The sequence below is a fragment of the Montipora capricornis genome, chromosome 3 (genome assembly GCF_036669925.1).
Source record: "Montipora capricornis isolate CH-2021 chromosome 3, ASM3666992v2, whole genome shotgun sequence".
NCBI classification, from domain to species: domain Eukaryota; kingdom Metazoa; phylum Cnidaria; class Anthozoa; order Scleractinia; family Acroporidae; genus Montipora; species Montipora capricornis.
The window spans coordinates 7,014,675-7,037,174 of record NC_090885.1 but is presented as its reverse complement, the minus strand read 5'-3'; the positions used below and the strand labels follow the sequence as shown (position 1 = coordinate 7,037,174).

The 22,500-nt window shown below is 38.4% G+C and overlaps 2 protein-coding genes across 5 annotated transcripts in view; both read right to left on the bottom strand.

Annotated features, from left to right (window-relative positions):
- The window catches only part of LOC138042050 (transient receptor potential cation channel subfamily A member 1-like), a 74,812-nt gene extending 67,524 nt beyond the window's left edge, over positions 1 to 7,288 (bottom strand). Inside the window, exon 1 of one of the 4 annotated variants that reach the window (XM_068887787.1) lies at positions 7,062 to 7,288. In XM_068887787.1, the coding sequence (XP_068743888.1) occupies positions 7,062 to 7,112 (51 nt within the window). In that variant the 5' untranslated portion in view covers positions 7,113 to 7,288. Of the gene's footprint in view, positions 1 to 109; positions 205 to 1,707; positions 2,487 to 2,689; positions 2,798 to 7,061 lie in introns of those variants that run through there. The other 3 variants (XM_068887786.1, XM_068887785.1, XM_068887788.1) reach the window with 3 other exon arrangements.
- Positions 7,289 to 13,184: 5,896 nt separating this feature from the next.
- Positions 13,185 to 18,078, bottom strand: LOC138042049 (ras-related protein Rab-11A-like). The gene is made up of 6 exons (XM_068887784.1): positions 17,789 to 18,078; positions 17,534 to 17,695; positions 17,146 to 17,179; positions 16,373 to 16,566; positions 16,175 to 16,255; positions 13,185 to 15,151 (listed from the first exon to the last, which is right to left on the bottom strand). The coding sequence occupies exons 1-6, from the start codon at positions 17,826 to 17,828 to the stop codon at positions 15,003 to 15,005; spliced, it is 660 nt and encodes a 219-aa protein (XP_068743885.1). The 5' UTR covers positions 17,829 to 18,078; the 3' UTR covers positions 13,185 to 15,002.
- Between the last annotated feature and the right edge of the window lie 4,422 nt (positions 18,079 to 22,500).

The following is a 22,500-nucleotide window of genomic DNA, read 5'->3' as shown; positions in this document are numbered from 1 at the left end:
ATTCCTAAAGCTAAGAAGTTTTGTGTCGTGATTGAAGGTTTGACCTTTTACTGTCACAAGAAAAAATCTTTAGATATTGCAATTGTAGGAAATATACTGGTGACTATACCTTACACCTCTTAGTTACACAACCTTGGCATCTCATTGTCGGAGGTGATATCAAGGAACATCATATTTCTCTGTGGGAAGTTATTTAATTTCTAGCATTCAATTTTTTTCGGTTTTAAAGCAAAGTTGGCCGAAACATCTGTCTTGGCCCGTTAATAATTTAACTTTAATATTTATCAGACAACAAATGAAATGTTCTTTAAAAAATGAAATAACTTTAAGGTAAAGCTTTTAAAGAACACAAATTTTACTTTGTTTGATCGCAGCCTAGCAAAATATTCAAAAACAAGTAACATAAAATCCCTGGATTCTGAGTTCATGAGTTACATTCTGAGTTTAAACGTCGGGTGAAATGAAATCGAAAGACAATTGAAAACCACATTCATAGAGTAGCTTTCAACGAAATTGGTTCTTATTTTCTTCTTTAATAGTTTATTGGTCGACACAAAAATAAACATTTTGCAACAACCACCAGAACGCCCTCGCAAAATCGCTGAAATCGGATCTGTGACTAATGCAAATTTGATATCATGAACCCACCAGACAGATTATACTGAAAAGGACCAAAAGAGCGTTAACAGAAACGATCATGCCCACCAAAGATCAAGGAAATTTTCAAGCAAGCAGACATTCACAAAACGACACCTCTGCAAATCTAACTATTAAATAACCATGAATTGCTATTTTGGTAAACGTTTTACTTTCTGTTAAATTATTTCATTCGATGGCCAAAGAGCTCAAATGAAATAACTCTTACATAACGACACGTTTACCCAAAACAAACAACTTTGCTTTTACATTAATCATTAATTTCAAAATGTAGTTATTGACAGTGGATTTGTTCAAGTTTCCTCGAAAGGCCAATGTTCATGAATTTTTTCTGTTTTGCTTTAAATATACTGATGAATTACGAGATGAATTTCTTTGTTATACCGTTGCAATGTCTTGTGGGCAACTGTAGTCCATTGTGAACGATTTGTAAGTTAATTTGCCTTTCTTGCCTCTAAAGATTTAGAGACATGTTTCATTTTGTCTTTGCTTATTCCTCGCGAAGGAAATGGTCATTGTGATAATTTATGCAAAACTCCATCCTTGAAATTTAACAACAATTAAAGCAACCTACTTCGTTTTCTCAGAAACGTGCCTTGAAAAACAAAATCCTGTCCTCTCCTATCGTTTTTTAAAATTGATGAAAGCTGTCGATTAGTGATGTAGTCACCACAATGTTTTACCCCAAGGCGCGGTGTTTCAATAAGTTTTTTCTCGTTTGTAACCTAGCAACGTCTCTGAGTCTTACTAATCTCAGTTTTATTTATTTAATTTTTTGCAAAAAGTGTTCACGATGTTTTAAAAAGAGATTTAGTTCGATTTTTGCTGATTGAACAGCGAAAAAAAAACTTGGATAACGGAAATTACAGATCGCAGTATTCGAAGAAGGATCACATCTGTTTATCATGCACTGACGAATTATGCGATTTTCATAGATTGAATATTAAAAATTCACTAGAGAAACCAAGTGCAATATATACGCAAGAGGTTTGTTGGCTTAAACGTTTGTCGATGTCACCGTAATATACGAAGACAATCACACCAACTCACCTTGAAATCAAACGACGTTTCGCCTTCATGACGGTGTTTTGCAAACAAATCTTTCACAAGAACTGGCGGGTTACTTTTAAGAAATGGTTGTGATCGCTTGGTGATATCTCCATCGAGTTCATCCCCGTTTAGTAGAGAAAAAACGCTAGAAGTTCTTCTTATAGGATCCTCGTGCGAGACTCGAGTTTGTTTCTCTGCATCTTGAATAGATAGGTGAATACAGTCGTGAGACTTCGCTTTCAAAATCGACTGAGGGGGATGCAAACTCTGCCGATGGCCAAAATCGTTAAAACTGCGTCGTTTTCCGGCCGTATGAGCCAAATATTCATCGTTTACTTTGATTTGAAAACCGAAGTCATTGCATGTATCATCAGAGTCCGGTCTCAAACGAGAAATATACTTCACTTTTTCCCATTGTGTTGCCATTTCTGATCAAGTAAAAAAGTCTATCAGTTAAAATATATGAAAACCCAGTGTTTTCCTCATGTTTCTTTCGCTGTTGTGGCCACCAGAGTAAAATCCTTTTTCCACTTTGAACACATTCATTTCGCGTATGTCTTTAACAGGAGAAACGACTGCAGAAACCGGTTTCTTGTATTATTAAGCCTTCTACAAGTGGTCCATTTCCGGCAAAAGTGAAATGGCGCAGACAGTTATTTGATGGTTGACTTTTAGCCATGCGATCCGAGAAAGAACCTATTTTAAATACTGAATTATTTGAAGGGAAAAATAATGTATGACAGTTTTTTTTTAAGTTGCATTAACCCAATTCAAACTCTTAAGCATCATTTTATCAGCCAATTACACGAATGTTAGAAACAATAGATTTCTCCGCAAAAATTATTGGTCGAAAATCTGACAGCAATTGTTTTCAGCTGTTATCTCAACAAAACAAACTCATGAAGCTTTAATAAATAATTCACGCCCAAATCACGTTTACAAGTACCTCAGGGAAAAGTAATGAATTCTTAATAACACATACCCAAACTCGTTGTCCGTAATACAGGCTTGAAACTGTTGGTACGTATAAAATCCCTAGGTAGAGTAACTTCTTAACACGCATTAATTGCCAATTCAATACAATGCTCAGTGTAAGACTACAAGAACCTTTGGAAAGGAGGGAAGAGCACGCTTTGGAGGCGGTATGCCCTGGGTCCTCGTACCCAGCCTGCGATGGCAAAGAGGTCGAAGGGCTCTGGGGACGAGAACGCCAACTTGCAGGGAAAAGGGATTAAAGCTTAGTGATAAAAAACACAGTTATGAGAGCTGAAAATGAGTGGGGGGGGGGGGGGGGGGGCGGGAAGGGGGAATAAATAAATAATTTTAACGGAGCTGGGGACTCTGTGGAGAACAGGCCATGTCCGAGTTCACGTATGAGTCCTCTTCAAAGCGAGACTAAGTGCGAAGTTTTTGTGATGGTCATTAGTTCTAGTTTACATATGAATGAAAACTAATTTTCATAACAAAAACTTTGCAATTAGACTCGCTTTGAAGAGGACGCAGGCATGAACTCGGAAAGGGCCTACTGTATGGGGCGCCGTTTGTAAAATTATTATTTAGATCAAATATTAATTCATCCCCATAGAACTGAGCAGACTTGCTAAGCAACAATCTCCTTTAGCAAACCTCCTGTCAAGACGCCGCCTCGCTGTTGAAAAGGGCTGTCCACTCGCAAACGTCATATACTATTTGCGACGTGTTTCACAGCACCATGCGGTCAGGGAACGTTGCAGGAAAGATTGCTCAGCGTAATTTACAGGCCTTTAAATGGTATGGAGATTACGGAATCAATTTCTTGTCTCGCAATGACATTGCCCGAGGCATGATAAATTACAGTGGGTCGGTAATATCTCGGCCAATTTTACCTATAAGTGTGAGAATCAACGATGAAATGATATACGATTTGAATCATGTATGAACTGCGGATATGAAATCAAGTGAAGCTATGATCATCGCAGTTGTGAACGCAATTTTTCCAATTGCTTAGAGAAGCCTGAAAATTTCAGGACCAACGGGAAGTCCCGTTGAAGTCCTGAATTTTTCAGCCTTCAGGCTTCGCAATTGCAAAAATTGCGTTCACAACTGCCAATATCATAGCTTCACTTGATTTCATATCCGCAGTTCATATATGATCCATTTCATATATCATTTCATCGTTGATTCATTACTCACGGGAACATTAGAACCCACAAATGACCAGCTCTCAACGTCAGTGGCTTCATAGCTCAGTTGGTGAGAGCGTCACACCGGTATCGCGAGATCACGGGCTCAAATCCCATCGAAGTCCTGAAATTTTCAGGCTTCTCTACGCAATAGCAAAAAATTGCGTTCACAACTGCGAACATCATAGCTTCACTTGAAGTGTGAGAATGTTAGGCAAGGCATAAAAGCTAGGTAATTTCTTATACTGTGACATCGGCTGTTAAAGATGGCACTACCACGTGCACAAGGCTTGCCTCTGCTTTCATCATCATTACTGCACGCAGCAACGTCTTTAAATCGAAAGAAGCAACTCTCTTATTTGCAGCCGTGACTCATTGGGGCCACCATTGATTTGGTTTAAATATTTATTGTTTTATTCATTTATTCCCATCACCGAAGGATTTTTTATCCTTGTATGATAATTATGTATTTATCATTATATAATAAGCTCAATAATGCGTACATTTTGATTGGTTCTCATCACCTATCATCCATTAGAGGACAGATGCATAACTGACTGCATCATCAAAAACTCTTAATTCTTTATTGTATAACTGAATCGAAGCTGAACAAATCGATTCCATGTTGCCCTGCATCAGTTTAGTAAAAGATCACAGAAGACGTCAAAATGTGGTAAGAACATCAGTGACACACTCGCATATCAAATAACTCTTTGTGTGCCACCTTTTTGTTCTTACCACATTTTGAGGTCTTGATCGATTTGAACAAACGCATGGCAACATGGAATCTACACTCTTTTTAAACGTTTTTAGAAGAAGCAAGAACGTTGAGGATGAGATGAACCAAGATTTTAAGAACGTTTTAAGAACATTCCTCAGGCTGAGAGTCGGTTTTTTTTACATTTTCGCATTTGTATTTTAAATGAAAGCATAAAATAAAGGTAAATTAATGTAAATTAACCCAAATACTTAATACATATTTTGTATAACATAATGCATGATACACGTCTCAGTTTGTAATGATGAGCAGTTCTTATTTATAATTGTTCCAAAATAACGTCAGCACCATAAAAGCCATCAGCTTCACATTGCAAAAAAAGATAAGAATGTCAGGGTCGTAACGAGGTATATGGGATCAGGGATGAAAGGCCTGTAAAGAACCGGGATCAGGGATCACAGCCCTGGGATCTGCATGGTATCACAACGCGTGGGATCTGGATCAGCAGTGTTTTTCATGGAATCAGAAATCAGGAATCAAATTTTGGCAGGTTCAGGGATCAAAATCCTCATCGTTTTTGGGATCAGGGATCAAAAGTTTGGGTAAAAATATGGGATCAGTTACGAAAAGATATACCTCGTTACGACCCAGGAATGTTCAACCTCAGCTCCAAAATTAGACGTTCTTATTAAACAAAAGAGTGCATTTGTTTAATGCCTTGACCACCAGATCAGAGAAAGCTTCCACCATGCCACTTCAAGGACAGAAATTTTCTCAGATTGATGATTCAGTGAGCGAAAATAAATTCGACAATTTTGACCATGTGCCTGAAATGCTTTACATTGATTCAACTGATTAAGCATGCACTACAGTAAGCCCGAATTTTATTGTAGGTTTATTATGTGCGCAACGAATCGAGGTTCTGTTAGAAGACGATAAATGGGACACACGCAACGAAAAAAATGCCTGCTGCAACAATGAAGAAAGAAAGATATCGGTGAACGTTTATATAATGGACTAGCTGAGAATGGTTTCCAATTAATTTACGAGTTGTACATCAAATAAACAGACTGCAATTCAAATCAAATATATACATGGCGCATCCAGATATTTCTTGAGCGCGACTTACGGTTTTAACTCTGATTAGCTAAGAGTTTCTAGCCCAAGATTTTCAAGCTAATCACCAAACCACTCTTAGCTGAATCAGTGGGAAACTAAAGCAAGGTGTTATTGCTATCCGCACTAATTCTAAGCTGGCCGCTGCCAGAGAAATGATTTTCCCACATCACCGTATTGTATGCCAGTTACTGTACTTCCTAAATTGGTTTAAAAAGTCTTAAAGCAAGGATCATTCAATGCAAAGGGATGTCTAATCCGCGGCGGTGATGTGTTCAATGTTTACAGTAATGACACAACACAGGGTCTTTCTGAAGCAAGCAATTTATTAACACAGGAGAAATTCGACCATCAGCTCTTAATGAAAGCATATGGAGCAAAAGACATTGATGAATTAATTTTGGCAAAGGAAAACATTAACCAAGAAGCGTATTGTTCCGAGTTTGTCGCAATAAACGACAAAGCCACTTTGTCTGCTGTATCAGTTTTGATTGATTTATGAATTTCGGATAAGACTTTCGGTTGGTATCAACGAAGGCAAAACCACCAATACGCATAAAAAATTGTTTTGTTGGTGAAAGATAGGTTCACCGCAAAACATCTGCTAGCAGAGTTGTCGGAAGCGAACAAAATGTATCGCAAGGAACGTTGCGAAAAACTGAAAGCTGCAAATCGAGTATCAAGAACGCGATCTCAGAAGCTCGCACAAGAGATGTTTAGGACAAAAAAACTGACCACAAGTACGAGTTCGTTGTAACACGTAGGAGTTCCTTGTGACCATGGGCCCACAAGAACTCCATTAATTAAATGTTCCAGCCGATAATTTATTTTGAGCCCTATCAACCAAACAATAAGATTCTATACTCAGCATCAGTTTTAAATTGAGCGAAAGAGTCCAACCATAGCCCAAGATTATTCGATTACATTCTATTAAAACTATGGATTTCTATATGGAAAAAATATATATTCTTGCCAAAAATATTTCCAATGTCACTCCACATGTCATGATCACTTTCTGGCGCATAGACGGAGAGCTAGTCCTTGCACAATACAATCGATTAATTTCTTTTAGTTTTAGACTAGATAAATGTGGCTTTTAAAGAAAAAGAGTGGTATTCTAGGGTAAAAAGTCGATTGTATATTGTTCCGCATAAACCGAACACACCAGGAAGATGTACGTTTTGTTTCCCTCGCTTTTTGGTTTGTACATATCGATTGATTTTTCCCTTTGAGTTTGGTTTTCCTAGGAATGTTCGGGAAAAAACGGCAACAGTTCAGTCAGCATTTGCCAGTAGGAGATGAGATTTCCTAAACAACACAAAAAATTCTAAACGTTACTGTAGTGATTATGATCCTACCTTTCTTGCAAAACTGAGTCTTTTTGAACGAAGATAACGGGAAGCTCTCATTACAGGGAGAATTCAGCTATAGTCATATATAGAGATCGAAGCATTAAGTAGTGGATAAAGCCTTTCAACGTCAGTGTTAAATATTTTGATGACAAGCTGTTGTTGAGACCGTTATCTCAAATACGATCAAAAGCTGCACAAGCTATCTAGCTTCTCATTCGCTTTCACACAACAATGCGTATGAAACCAAAGAAACCAGACAACCCCGACTGAGTGGCATGTGGCAATGCATGACGTTGAACGTGTCAGGAGAAAATGGACAGGTCGATTTTTGAGTTTGAAAACTAACAGTTGTTTCTATCCTCGATTACGGCAACTGGACCAGAAAATTATGGTTCGAAGGAGACCGAAATGCAAATTTTAAAATAAGACAAAAAAAGTCAATTGAATGGAAAATGACGGCGATAATTTGATTGGTGACTTCCGGAGCCCATTAGGTGACGTTTATTTCTCTTTTCAAGATAAAAAAAAAATCATTCGCACAATCCCCAATGGCATCGATTAATTGATAACAATCTTTCTTGACAACGATTTACAATGAGCACAATATTTGTAAACCGGAAAAACAATGAAATTTGTGCCAAGATTTCAATGATCTTGCGACAAATTTGGAACAGCATTTACCAAGGTGCATGATTTCTGCTGTTGCACCTAGATGCTAGTCGAAATTCAAACCATTCTGTAATCCCCAGCTTTGCTGTCAAGATCCAGACCACGTCACCTTAACTTTCATTCTACGAAAACGATGTCGACGAAAATGTCATCTCCTGAAAATATAACTGACTTTGCACTGTCATAAGTTTTTCGCGATTATTCCATCTCGTTTCGAAGTTGTACACATGCACGTGATACAGGAAAAGTATCCTAAAGATAAATTGGGCACAAGAGATTTCCAAGTAAAAGTAGAGGATGAAATGCTCACGTAGGTTGTCTTCAAAACCTCAAATCTGGTGATTCAGTCAAGTGAAGTCACGTGAAGCATGAATTATTTTTTCTGTTAAACTAATGATAGTATTCACGGTTTTGTAGCGTTGCCGTCGCCGTAGCTGTGCCGTCGTTTCCGTTCAACGTAACTCACATTTTGTCAGCACGACGCGAAACACGCTTTTGAAAACTTTGCAGGCCATCACTCGCAAAAAATCGGAGGCGTCAAGTGCTGACATATGTGTTGAACTAAACCACGGTATCTGAAGTAATCTACGTCTAGCACGCCGCAAACACCTCCTGATTTACGAGCAATTTTTGCTCACGAGACCTCATACATTGTAGTATATACCATTTGCTCCAAAAAAAAAGGGATGTTGAAGTTCCTGGAATGAATGAAAAGTAGCCTGTGTAAATAGTTACAAAGTGCTATTTTGATTTCCACTAACTCAAGGCAAAGTCAGGTTCAACATCTGTTTTATGAAGACCAGTGTTAAAAGGGGTTGCCGGTTACGGCTGTGCATACCGTTTTTTCCGTTTACCAATTCAGTACTTGCTCGGTTGCTCCTACCTGCTATGCAACTTAACGTAACCCGAGAGACTTACTTTTAAACAACACAAATGAAAGCTTCCCTTTGTCGGCAGCCTACATAATAACTTATTTAAGTTACTCAAACATGAGAGATAAACTTTGAAAACTGTTAAGCTGCAAAATTTTAAAACGCCCAATCATATGACAATACTTGAAAATCTTCTTCAAATTTACCCATCCCTGCCTTCTTTTGTATTTGCTGCTTGATTCAACCTTTCCTGCGATATTTTAAGTAGGCTTTTGTACGTTTCGCATGATTTGGTTGCCAGTTCTCAGACATTGAATTTCGCCAAGTTTCGCAACACAGTTCCTTTAATCATATTAAAACCGCTAGAACTGGATATCAACAAAAAGTTTTGCACTTGACCTCGATTTGAAAACGAGGTTACAGTGACCTTAACAAAACGCAATGGATTACTTTTAATTGAAGTTCAAACGGAAGATAAAATTGATCCTCAAACTGTAACTGGAAAATTGAAGCAATTGGCTCAAACGGGATTCGAACCCATGACCTCTGCGATGTCGTTGAAATGCTCTACCTACTGAACTATTCTTTGATTGCACTCACGTGATGAGACGGCCATGTTGGTGCCAAAACAACAGAAAAATGTAGCTTAAATTTTGCATAATAATTAAGTCAAATTCCCAAAAGACGTTTTCGCTATTGTTCTTTCTACCAACATGGCCGCCGTGACGTCAGGTTCAATCAAAGAATGAAGCCACTCAGTCAAGAGAAGGTTAATTTGTTGGGCTCGTTTTTTCCCGTGAAAGTACCGATGAATGAAAGAAAATGTATATTTGAAGTGCAGGTTATAGACGGAAGATAGAAGGGATCCTCGATCTTTATTTCTAGTCTCCCGTGCGGCTTCATAGGTCAGTTGGTAGAGCATTGCAAGGGCATCACAGAGGTCATAGGTTCGAATCCAGTTGAAGCCGCTTGAATTTTTCAGCTGTCAAAAGAGACAATTGCTTTAATTTTCCAGTTACAGTTTGAGGATCAATTTTATCGTCCGTTTGAACTTCAATTAAAAGTAACCCATTGACCTTTGTTAAGGTCACTGTAACCTCGTTTTCAAATCGAGGTCAAGTGCAAAACGTTTTGTTGGTGTTTAAATATGCTTGAAGAACTTGGCGAAATTCACTTCTTCATCTTTCGTCTATAACCCGCAATTCAAATGTACATTTCTTTCATTCATCAGTCCTTCCAGGGCAACACATGAGCCCAACAAACTGACTTGCTCCCAACTGAGTTCGAATCCAGTTTAATCCACATAAATTTGTCAGGTGTCTATTAGAGACATTGTTCAGTTAAGCGCGAGGACTGATCACTTCTGTCTTTCTTCTATATTAACCCTCACTTCAAATATAGAAATATAGATAGATACATAGCTAGATAGTTTATTCTCCATTATATCAATGCAAATTATACACAGAATGGTCTAATTCTGGTTTTAGCTAAAACCGTGGCCCCAAAACATTGTTTCTCAAGTTGACAGCTGCGCCTGTTCAGTCCTTTTCGAAAATCCGGTCAAACCTTCGTGTTGGTGGCCTTCATTTTTGCCATCGGATATGGCTTAAATACGGGCGTTTAATGTATTCAGTTGTAAAACTCCCTGAAAGAGTCTACGTTGGCTGGACGAAACGCGGTGGAGAGTAAGCAAGTTCTACAGATACAGTTCGTAGAGTGCTGCTCACTAGTTTAGTTTTTTAAATCGCGCGCTGATTGGCTACTCAAACTCCGGATATCCTTTGCTATTCACCTCCGAGCAATTCGCGCGGAATTTCCGCCCGAAACTGTTGTAATCTTTGCAGGAATAAATTAGTTTAAATTATTTTTTAGTGCTATATTATCTCACTGTTTTAGTATACACTAAAACAACTACTTACCTTAGTGTCGGTGGCTTCGCGGCTAGAACACCGCTAGAACATTTCCTGAGATTCTATTGACCTCTTTGTGGCTTGTACGTTTTGTTTTCCCATTTCAGACCACGTGATGTTCTCAAGGGAATTCTCCGACTTTTTAAAGAAATGTTCTCTAGAGTAACATCACGTGGTGTGAAATGGGAAAACAAAACATACAAGCTAGAGGTCAATTGGGCAGGGGTCCTTACAACTAACGACTTCAAGTTATTGCCTTTAAATCTCAATGATAAAAAGCCCTATGGGTAGTAGTTAAGAGGTGGAAGGTATAAATAATGAAGTGATGATAACTCTGCAGACTTTGCTATAAAGAAAATATCTTCGTCCCTTCGATTTCTTGATAGTTTGTCAATAAATAAATAAATAATAAATAAATAAATACCAACTTTATTCATTCAATACAATGAAAGGGAGAGATACCAGAGATTATTAAATTCTCAACCTCGGATAATGCATTTCGCGTGCTCAGATTGGTTCACTCAATCTCGGTTATCAGCTCATATACCTTGGTTTGACCTTATATGGTAAATGATTGCGTTAAGCGTTGCTAAACTAAAAATGTTTTCGTCGGAATGCCAAATTTCTCTTTGAATAAAGACAAAAAGGAGAAAAAAAACTTTTTTTGTGGAAAGTTTGGATCAATTCCGACGTTTAGAAGTACGCGAAAAGGCAAGAAATGTTTTTGTGATGAGCCTGCGTCTGTCTGACAACAAGGTATTACACAACATCGCATCAGTTCTCATCAAGTTTTTTTCGATTTCGCACGGATTTGCTCCCTTTTTCCGCTCGTATTTCGTACTTCCAAATTTTTGGAGTTGAAGGAATTTAATAAAACAATTATTCCATTCGCGCTTGTTGGATATGAGACTGGTTATAGCCAACTCGGCGCTACGCGCCTCGTTGGCTATTTACCATTTAATATCCAGCGCGCGCTTATGGAATAATTGTTAATTATCCCTATACGAGGCTATCCGCCCGGATGTTATTGATCTAGAATCGATTTTGATGAGGGAGGAAAACCGGAGTACCCGGAGAAAAACCCTCGGAGTCAGATTGAGTTCGAATGAAACTCAGCCCACATACGATCCGAGGCCACAGTTGAACCTGGATCACAGAGGTGGGAGGTGCGGTTGATAACCACTAAGCTATTAGAAAACTAATACGTAAAAGAGTAACCTCAAGGGGCCCTTGGAGTTCACTGCGGTGGTTTTCAATCGATAGTTCTAGATTACGCATGCAAGTAGTATTCAGTTATCTAGTTACTTAATAATTTATATTTAATGTATCTTTTCTCCATTGTTTCCCACCCATTAGGCCAAGGTGTTAGTTCTACTATTTGTATTAGTTTTAAGTAGCTGATCCACATCCGTTGTATAGTCGCCCATTTTTGCCGGCCTGCTTGACTAAATAAAGATTTTTTTTCCCAGCTTCTCAGCGATCCGGAATCCTAAATCCTGGAATCTGATTGGCTAATCACGCGAGCTTCAGCGGTCCGGTTTTTCCCATAGGGACCCTGAGTATGGACCGCTCCGAAATTTCCATTTGTAGCAACTGTTCAAGTTTTTCGTAACAGCGCAGAAGTGTCGTAAACAACGTAAAATGTAAATATTTTAGACAGAGTTGTGTGCTGCTTTGATTTGAAGCTCATTACTCAACTTTATTTTATTTCATCAACATCAGTTATGGACATTTTATGCCGTTTCACAGCAATTTTGGGCTATACCCGAGAACTCTGGCACAGTTCACTTGCACATTCCCATAATGCAAAACGTTTCTGGCACAGTTCACTTGTACATTCCCATAATGCAAAACGTTTATTTTTTTTGGGGGGGGGGGGGGGGGAATTGGGGGTCTTGACTTAAAAACAATGGACATCCAGTTCACTGAAGCATGATACAGTCAAGAGTGCATAACGTGTCTTGTTTTTATGTAAAGATCACCCAAAAATTATTGCATCATGGGATTGTGAAAGTAGTGAGCCGGCAAATAACATATAAGTATGTACGCAAATAGACCAAATCGGCTAACTAAATGTTGTCCTCAATTCAAAAAAGCCTTTGGGAATAAAACGTTTTGTTCCAGGTATTTCCATATCATTTTAAATGGTACATTATAATGCAAATACAGTACACAAAGAATCTTAAGCCCTGGATATTTCAACTTGGTACAACATTGAGGAAGCTGATTTGGCAAAATTGATAGCCTCGATTGACGCAGGTGATGGGAACTTACCCTGACAAAGAGGTTAGGGCGCTCGCCTTGTGATTCGGAAATCCCGGGTCCAAAAATGGTAGCAACCGCTGCAAACGCCTCCGGCCAGTTGCGATTCTTAACAGTTGTTGTTGTCCTGTTCTGTCGTTTCATTGACTGAGTTTCGTTGGCCATGAAATGCCCCTTCGGGGAGTGGTCAGTTGAGTATGTACTGTGTTGAACTCAATTTTTACGATACAGGGGTAGCGTTTCCTTAACTTGTAAGAGTCAATAGCATTTTCCCTAGAGCATTTTTGGACGCACAATTTTTGTCTTGAGATGCACTGGTTGAAACTAAGCATACGAATTCCTTGCTTCCACCTAATTCGTTCCCAGTCCATTGTGAAAATGGAGGAGCAGTTTTGGCCCAACAAATTGCAAACAAGTTTAAAGTCATTACAAAGGCAACTAAAAATTAGTTGTTAATTTTAATTTCAGGTGCGCGATCAGCCTCCAATCTGTACACATGAATTTGGTGACAATACAAAAGTCACCAAAGTTTAACCCAATACTTACTGTAAGACATTGCTACTCAAGATAATTTTACATTGAATTGTTGCTTACAGATCCTCCATGCTAAATAGCAAAAAGCATAAAGAGTAGACAATACATGTACACACAAAAAAATATTGCCCCTCATTAACAGAAAGAAAATTGATTACTTTGCACCTGTCCAACATTTTGCTTGCTATATTTCATTTTGCCAAGAAGAACTCCTGCCTTGGTAAAATCAAAGCTTCAGCTAAGGTGGAAAACGTAACCTTTCAGACACACTGTTATACTAGTGTGACAGGTGCCATTTCCGAAACCCGGGTTGCCATAAGAACTGACATGTAACATTACAATAATAATTATTAACTTATTACAAAATCTTCTGAACTTGTTGATTCATACACCTTTTCAAAAACTATGCCACAGTTAAAGAGGAATAAAAATTTCTTTTCTGGTAAAGAAGGGCACTGGCAAACTAAGGAAACTTTCAATAATGCACTAATGTACTATGAACTTTAAAGTCCAGCCAGTGATTGAAAAAAGAATAATTATTATTTTAATGCAGTTTAATTGACTATGACAACACAAAATGTGATTATAAAAAGAAATCAACTACAGGCAAGGGTATCAAAATTCAATATCACAAGATGCAAGGAGTCACATTTGGATTCATGAAGTCAAACTGCATCCCTTTCCAAAGAGATATGCTGCCATTACTACCATATTTATTTTTATTATTCGTTCAAAATATTTCTCAGTATAATTTCCACTAGCCTAGACTCCACAAGATTCTATTAAGCAAAGAACCAGAACATTACCATTTTGTCTAATGACAGCAGTGTCATTCATCATACTGATAAGTAACACTACTATATGCCATATATTGCGGCCGTAATTGTTTGCAATAGCTTAGTAGGTGACAAAGCTCACTTAAGAGACATCTGTGAATATCTTGAATGAATAAAAACAATATTAAGTATAACAATGATCTGATCTGCTGACCAAGGTTGCTCCTTCTGCTCCACTCGAAAACCAAAATACTTTTTTCTGTCAAAAAGACTGTGGTGACAGCTTCTCAATAATTCTTTCAAAGTAAGCATAAGATCAACCAAAAATGTTGCCTCTCCAACAGGGACAGGCACCCAGCAAAGCCTTAAGTCCCTTAAAGCAGCGAAGCAACAAGGCTGGTGATGAAGCCATATTTATTTTTTTAAAGCAGATATTCAGATGACATTACCAACGTTGTCTGGTGTAGGTCATCAGAAAAACTTGTGATTGGCCACAGTAAAAACGTCCTTCTCACAACTAATATTATTGATACAGCTACATGGAATCACTTGTTTATGGATACAGCCCCATGTATGAGATAGCGCTTCAGAACAGCATATCATTGGCATGAAAGGGCCCTGAATTTGCCACAATTTCTATCAGAATTTAACCTTTCAGTGACTGGATCAGATTAAAAATACTTGATTGCCAAACGAAAACTACAACTACAAACATATAAAACTTGAAAGGGACCTTTTTCATGCACAACTGAGACAAGTAGTCTGTTCCAAAACATAGCACTTTCCTCTAGCACAAAAAAAAACAATATTGTTTCAATTCTCTTACAGACTGATGATTTTACCATTAATATACTAGTTCTGGTAGCAGTACACTGAACGTTTACAGTTCCAAATTCTAAGTATTTGGCAGTTTAACACTGGTAATTAAACATTACAACATTGAACTTTTGGCCTTCGTTGATCGTTGTCCACCGTAGGAGGCAAAGGAATTGTTTCCACATTGTTGCTTAGTTGGTTTCCACCAGAATTAGGGGAGTCAGTAATTTGTTTTTGTGATACGATGTGGTAGATTTCTGCAAGGAAAAAAAGTTAGACAAATCAATGAAAAACATGAAATGAAAATGCAGACACTTTAAGCCATGTCCACTATGTTCCAAGCTGTTAGCATTGCAGTACAATAGTTTGTCACAATTGTGTGCATGATTATTTACACAATCTTTTATTAACAGGAAGAAACAGATGAATCTTAATTAATGTCTTCCAATCTTGGAAAAAAATACCTATAAGAAAAAGAGGTGAATAACTCTTTCTGTATTTCTGGTTGAAACTCAACGACATGTAAAAGAAATTTACTTCCACATTTGAATGACTTTGCTCTAATTGTTTGGATAAACCCTCTGTGTACTAGAAACAAATGTTAAACTGACATGGAGCAGGAAATGAATATTGCCTCTGAAAGGATTGTTAAGGAATAATATTTGCTAAAGAGCGAGGTTGACAAGGTACTTTAGTTAGTGACTGTAAACAGGGTATCAGAAACATTACAACCTAAAAGTAAAAAAAAAAAAAAAAAAAACAGCATCACAATATCATTATTGCTATATAAAAAAAAGCATTTATTATTTGCTTCAGGGACAAAGCCCCACCCAGTTGAAAACAATCCGAAGACTCCTTTTTCAATAACTTCTACTATAGTTATGGCAGGGGTGGGTGCCACTATACCAATCCAAATATGGATTAGCAGTGCTAATCAAAGACAAGTTGACGGTCTAGACACTTCAACCTTTATTTCATAACAAATTTCCATTAGAAGGTATGTGAAAGATTGAAGGTAAATTAATGAATAATCGAGAATCAAGTCACCATCACCCCTTGCGAGAGAAACAAATCAGCTTATATTCCAATCAACAGTATGGAAGTAACAAATGATGCCTGGTTGATCTATTGCCCAAGCAATACATCTGTGTCACCAGTGTCCTAGGTCCCATTTTAATTAAAACCATGTATACTTTTTGAGGCCAGTTACACAGCCTGTAAAATGACACTGCCAAACGATGTAGCAATGACAAAAAGCTATGACACCTTCTTATACCAACCTGTTAAAATGTTATGGAAGGCCACCTCCACATTTGTGGAATCAAGAGCTGATGTCTCAATAAACGAAAGACCATTCTTCTCTAAAACCATGAAAAAAGAAAATCATAATTTTGACAACAGATATGAAAAAAATGGTAATTACTTTTTCAAGACAGTTCGTATCAATAAATTAAATTGGACATGCACGACATCCGTACCTGCAAAAGCCTTTGCCTCGTCTGTAGGAACAGCTCTGAGATGCCGCAGATCACTCTTGTTGCCCACAAGCATTATAACTATGTTACTATCAGCATGATCTCGTAGTTCTTTAAGCCATCTTTCCACATTTTCATGTGTCAAATGCTTTGCAATATCATAGACCAAAAGAGCCCCGACAGCTCCTCTGTAATAGCTAGCAAAAATAAATAAAAGTAACAGTGGTTGGTATGAAGACCAATTTTGACATGGCCAGAAAAGCAATAGTTGTCATTGATCTAAAACAGTACACAATTAAGAACATTTAGCATCTCAAAGTCCAACATCAAGAAAGAACCTCTTTGAATACACAAAATTTGTCCTACAAAAGCAAACTTGAGACATGATAGAAATGATACACATTTCACAATGAATGGACTTTATATTGCTAGTGATTGTAAACCAAAAGCAACTTTACAATGTTTCCTAACATGACAAGCATTGGAGTGATTTACCACTACTGTTGAGAAATTATCAGCCAACAAGCACAGAGGTATCATTTTGTAAGAAGCATGACTCCAGCTTATTTATGATTCAGAACACTTTTGAAGCATGTGAGGGCATAAATGTATATGGCAACCTTACATGTTTCACGTTACTTCTCTGAGTAATTTACATTTATATCAGCTTTCAACATAATGTAGCAAATAATTCGGTTAAAGCCGACTAGCATTCTAAAACTTGCTGATCAAAGCAACAACAAATTAGCAATTAATTACACAGAGAGAAAACTTACGCGCTTGTAATAGCTCTGTATCTTTCTTGCCCGGCTGAGAAAAATGAAAAAAGGGAAAGTTCATGATGTAGGAACAATATTTGTACTTGTGCTGTGGAGCCGTTGATATAACATTCAAGGAGATTTAGTTTCCTGCATTTTAGGAATTTACAGTAAGAAACACAAATTACGTACATTTACACATCACAGTTTGTGATGTCCACCAAACGACTGCGAAAAACAGTGGCCAATCAAGACTTTCTGTCCCTGGTTTCCGGGGAGGAATGATGTGCATCACTCCCCCATCAACGGCTGAAAAACTTACCCATAGATCTCAAAAGATTGTGCGATTCACCGAGTCAAACAAGCAGCTCGTAAACAAAATTTATACAGCTCATTAACTACCTACCCGTGTCCCAGATTTGTGCTTTGATAGTCTTTCCATCGACTTGTATGCTTCTCGTAGCAAATTCTACTCCAATGGTCGACTTTGACTCCAAATTGAACTCGTTCCTTGTGAATCTTGAGAGGAGATTTGACTTGCCAACACCGGAGTCGCCAATCAGAACAACTGTAAAAATGTACAATAACATTTTCAAATGGAATTCCAGTGGATGAAATACCACTTAAGAGGAAAGGACAGGACAATTAACGACACGAATACCTTTAAAAAGATAGTCATATTCATCATCTTTCGTTCCCATAGCGGTATCGAAAAATAAACGGCCTTGCAAATCTTACGCCTCCAAATCACACCCTATTCTGACAAACAAAATTCAAGGACCCGGGATTCTTTACTAAAATTGTAAAGAAGGTTTTCTCGATTTTCTATGATCAAAAAAACCAAAATAAAGGTCAGAAGATGACTGGGATTTTAAAGGATTGTAGTTTATACTTGTCGGGCGGAAGCTTCACAAAATGGCCGCCCTTCGGGACTGGGCCTGGATGATTCCAAATTTGGAAATGACTTCAGCACTTGGGAACGAACCAAACGTCACAACAAATTTGTCACAGTTTCCACGAATACACTCCCTATTAAAAGTAATTTTCATTTCGCACATTTTATGGCTCTGAATTATATCAATAAATAGAAAATTTATGACTAGGTTACGGAAAATAAGATCGCCTTTTTTGTTGAACTGATTAAAATACTGCGTGACAAGCCAGTCACGACTTGAAAAGCAACAAGCAGCCACACGCTGCTCGTCACGCCATTTTTTTTTTTCTGGAAAGCGCATGGTGCCCGTTACAGGAGCATGCGGCAAAGGCATTCCACAAAATTTCTGTTCTGTTATTAATTTTCACATTCTTTCCCTGGGAAACTTTAAAATTTTTAGCATTTCAATCCGCGCTGGCAGACTTAAGCTTTTATAGATTGTACTAGTAAAAGTAGCATATGCTGCTGGCAGTGCCCATCTTTTGCTCAAAGTATGCTCAAATTATGCTCGTTTTTCCAAATTATGCCACTTTTTCTTAAAATAACTCCTGTTTTTAAAATAATCAAAATAAGTCTAAAAAATTAATCATGTTCTTTATTAAAATGGAAACACTTCATGTTAGCAATCATTTATCTCTTTTTGTCTGGGACAGTATGTTTGTCACGCACATATTTTAACAGCCATTTTCATGCAAAACGCAACTACTTAAGGACGGTACCTACTAATCCAAAAGTATTTGGCGCAGTCTATGAATATGCGGGAAAAGTAGATCTTATCAATAAGAAAATTGGGGATAACCACTGCACGCATTCTTCAACAATTAAATAGGCAACGTGGCCCAGTGGTTAGGGTGCTTAGCTTGTTTTGACCACTCGTTGGATTTGTTCCTGGTAGCCTCGGGTTCATTTCTCAGCTGCACTTATAAATAGCCAACTGGTTTGCCCCCGACCATTTGGGACTCTTAACAGTTGTTGATAAATGTTCTGTTCTGTAGTGATTGTGTTTCATTGGTCCTGAAAAGCCCCTATGGGTCTATTGCAAAGAGCTTGAAAATGCATAGTTACCCCCATTTTTTTTTTTTTTTGGATAGCAAGAACTCTTCCTGAGTTCCTCTTTTTCCGCTTAGTTTTCAACCGCGCAAAAATATTCCTGTATTAGTAAGCACAACCTGGAAACCGTAAAAAACTCGAGTATCTAGAAATGCGCAGAACGTATGCGCAATAACAATAGTAGGCACCGTCCTTAATTCTGTACTATGACAAATAAACTATGCGCACTTACATGTGCTCATATATGTATGTGTCTTTATGTCCGATGCATACTGTTATTCTCATGCTGAGTTTGCCAGCGCTTATTATATTGTAGCATCACGCTACGAACTTTTTTGGTGTCACAAGCTCCTCGTCTACTGTATTTTGCTTTCGTTTAATCTAGTCAACGGTCTCTGGTTATGTTTGAAGGTTCTGGTCTCTCGCTTTCTCCAGAGAGCTGTAAGTTATCGGCTATACGAGAACAGAAACTGGGGGAGACTGGAGGAGAACTCATTCACGAAAAGGCTTACCGCTGGTTCAACTTATCGCATGTTGAGAAAATAAACTGTATTACAGCTTCACTACGCTGGAGACAAGACATATACCGTTAGAAATGCTAGTAGCCAAACACTGAATGTGATCACGTATCTGTCGTTACATTCATTAAAAATAATGAATGCTGGAAACAAAACCATCAAAACGCTAAGCAACAGCTAGGATACATAGAATAAGTGAATGAATGCCAAAAGCTGGGCAGCCAATTGCAAAGAAAATTTCGACTAGAACTAAGGCCAGCAAAAAAAAAAAAAGCCTGCCCCACCTCCTCCCCCAAAAAAACCCGCATCAGAGGAAAAAGTAAAGGCAGGAAATCTAGTCTGGGCAGGAACCAAGGCCCAGCGACAAAAAATTAACAACAATAAAAGCAAGGTGACAAGGTCACACCAACGGTGTGGCCAACACATCACGCATGCGCACAAACATTTCACCCAGTCAATTAGCAGCCATGGGTAGCTCATCATCATGGCGAAGCTAGCACCCATTTAAGAGGCAGCTTCACATGCCAAACATGTGGTAAGCTGGGTTAGGAACAGCAAAACTGTTCTCCCACGGCAAGCGTGTGGGAAGGTGGATCACATTAAGAGAACGGTCTGTTACGTAAAAATTAACAGCCCATCCTACTGGGCTTCTCTGGTACCGAAAACTTGAAAAAGTGGCAGTAAGCGGTTCCGGCCCAGAATGAGTAGTCACAAGGTATATCCAGTTTAAATATGGCTCAACGCCTGCCCATAATACCAACGTACCGCCTACAAGTGAATACCCAGCCTTGCTGCTCTCATGACGCAGAATTCCATTTTTAAAAATGAAATGGTTAAAACTATTTTGGGGAGCGGGTTCTTTGCTGGGTGGGAAACGGTGACACAAAGTCGGCTGGATGGGAATTTCTCTCACTATCTAGCTGGGAGCAACGCTGGGAGCTGGAATTTTCCTCATAATCATCCTGGGGGGAGGGGGGGGGGCGCCTTCTTTTCTCCCAGCAAATTTAAAAAAACTAGAAAAATGTTTTATGAGCGTTTTCTTGTAAGTTTTTTGCCAATTATTAGACATTTTGGAAACACTTTTCGCTGGGGAAGCTAAGAAAGGCACATCATTCGTTTTCAGGTTTTGGCCTTATACAATTCATTCATTTATTCTCGTTTCTAAACATAAAAACTTGTTTTTTGGCCATTTTCACTTAATCAAAAACATAAAACCACACATTGGGGATATCAAAACATGACGTAAGACGACGATTTTTCGGGTGCCCAGTATTTTGAAACTTATTTCGTCAGATGCTTCCTTCACCGAAAGCTTGACATCCAAAAAACACTTTTTATGTTCACCTTTATGGTATAACTCACACATAAGAATTGAAAATAGACCAGTCCCTTAATGGTATAACCGAAGTTAAACATATCCTACTCGTGCTGCACGTGCAGCAAGAATTTCTGTGCATTTCCCTGCCGTACTCCACAAGACAACAACGTGAAATCACAGAATATTAGGTTTTGAAGACAACGCGAGCATATAACAATGAAAATGAATTTTTCCGCGTTTTGCAAATAAGCAGGAAAATATTCTCTCGATGGTATGTCTATCATGGGAATTGTTGGTAGTTATATCAAGGGGTGTTGAGGTTTTGTATTCATCTTGGCGTTTCGGAACCGCTAACTTAATTTTTAAATTAATTATCTCTTTGTTCGTTTGTGTTTGGCACCTTTTTTAGATTTGTATATTTCAATTTTTGTTGATTTTGGTTTTATGCATGGGAATGGTGTTTTAGATAGGGGACCCTTGGTGATCTTACGTTCTAGAACCATCTGTGGCCTTCTTGTTTGAAATATCTTATGTTTTTGTTTTTTGAGGGACCTTTTGTGTCCTTTTTGTCTCAGGGACCATCTATGCCCTCATGTTTAGGGAACATCTGTGCCCGTATGTTTAGGGACCATCTATGCCCGTATGTTTAGGGACCATCTGTGCCCGTTTGTTTAGGGACCTTATGTGCCCGTTTGTTTAAGGAACCATCTGTGCCGGTATGTTTAGGTTCCTTGTGTGCCTGGTTGGTTTTAGGTCTTTGCAGGGGCCTTTTTGTGTACCCCCAGTAAAAGGAAAGGGGTAGTGGTTTGTACGAGGAAAATTAAAACAAAATAACAAAAAATGATTTGATGGGCTTTCTATTTATTTCTTTGCGTCTCTGTTTTTTTTTTTTTTTTTTTTTTCCTGGTTTGTTTTCTTTTTTCGTCGTTTGGCTTTTCTTATGTTTGCTTTATTTTTAGGTATTTTCAGACTCCAATGTGGAAAGACTTCCAGGATTCGATTTCCCCACATCTCCTTGGTCTAGAAGATGAGGTAAAACAGACCGTTTTCGTTGAAAAGCTGATGGCACAGTGAGGACCTATCTTGGAGGCTTTAACAGCTGGAAACGCTGGGCAAAGTCGAACGGCCTTCCCTATTTACCGGCAAATTCGTTCCACGTCGCAATGTATTTGCAAGTCATTTTGAAAAGTGCTTTTTCTGCTTCCCCTATCAACCACGCAGTTTACAGTATAGATTGGGCCAATGGGTTGGCTGGTTGTCCGAAGGTTTCCTCTCATTGTATGGTCCAGTCCATGATGAGTGCGTCTAAGCGTGTTTTGGCAAAGCCCAAATGCAGGAAAGAACCGATAATTAACTCCCGAGATGCTCCAGCAGTTGACAGAGAGTCTTAAAGATAAGTATTGCATTGCTAGTTCTAGAACTCTCGCACTGTGTCTTATTGGCTTTGCTGGATTTCTTCCGGTTTCAGTGAACTCTGCAGTATCCGTGCTTGTGATGTTCGTCTCTACACTTCTCACTGTTCTCTATTGCTAGAATCCTCTAAGACTGACCAA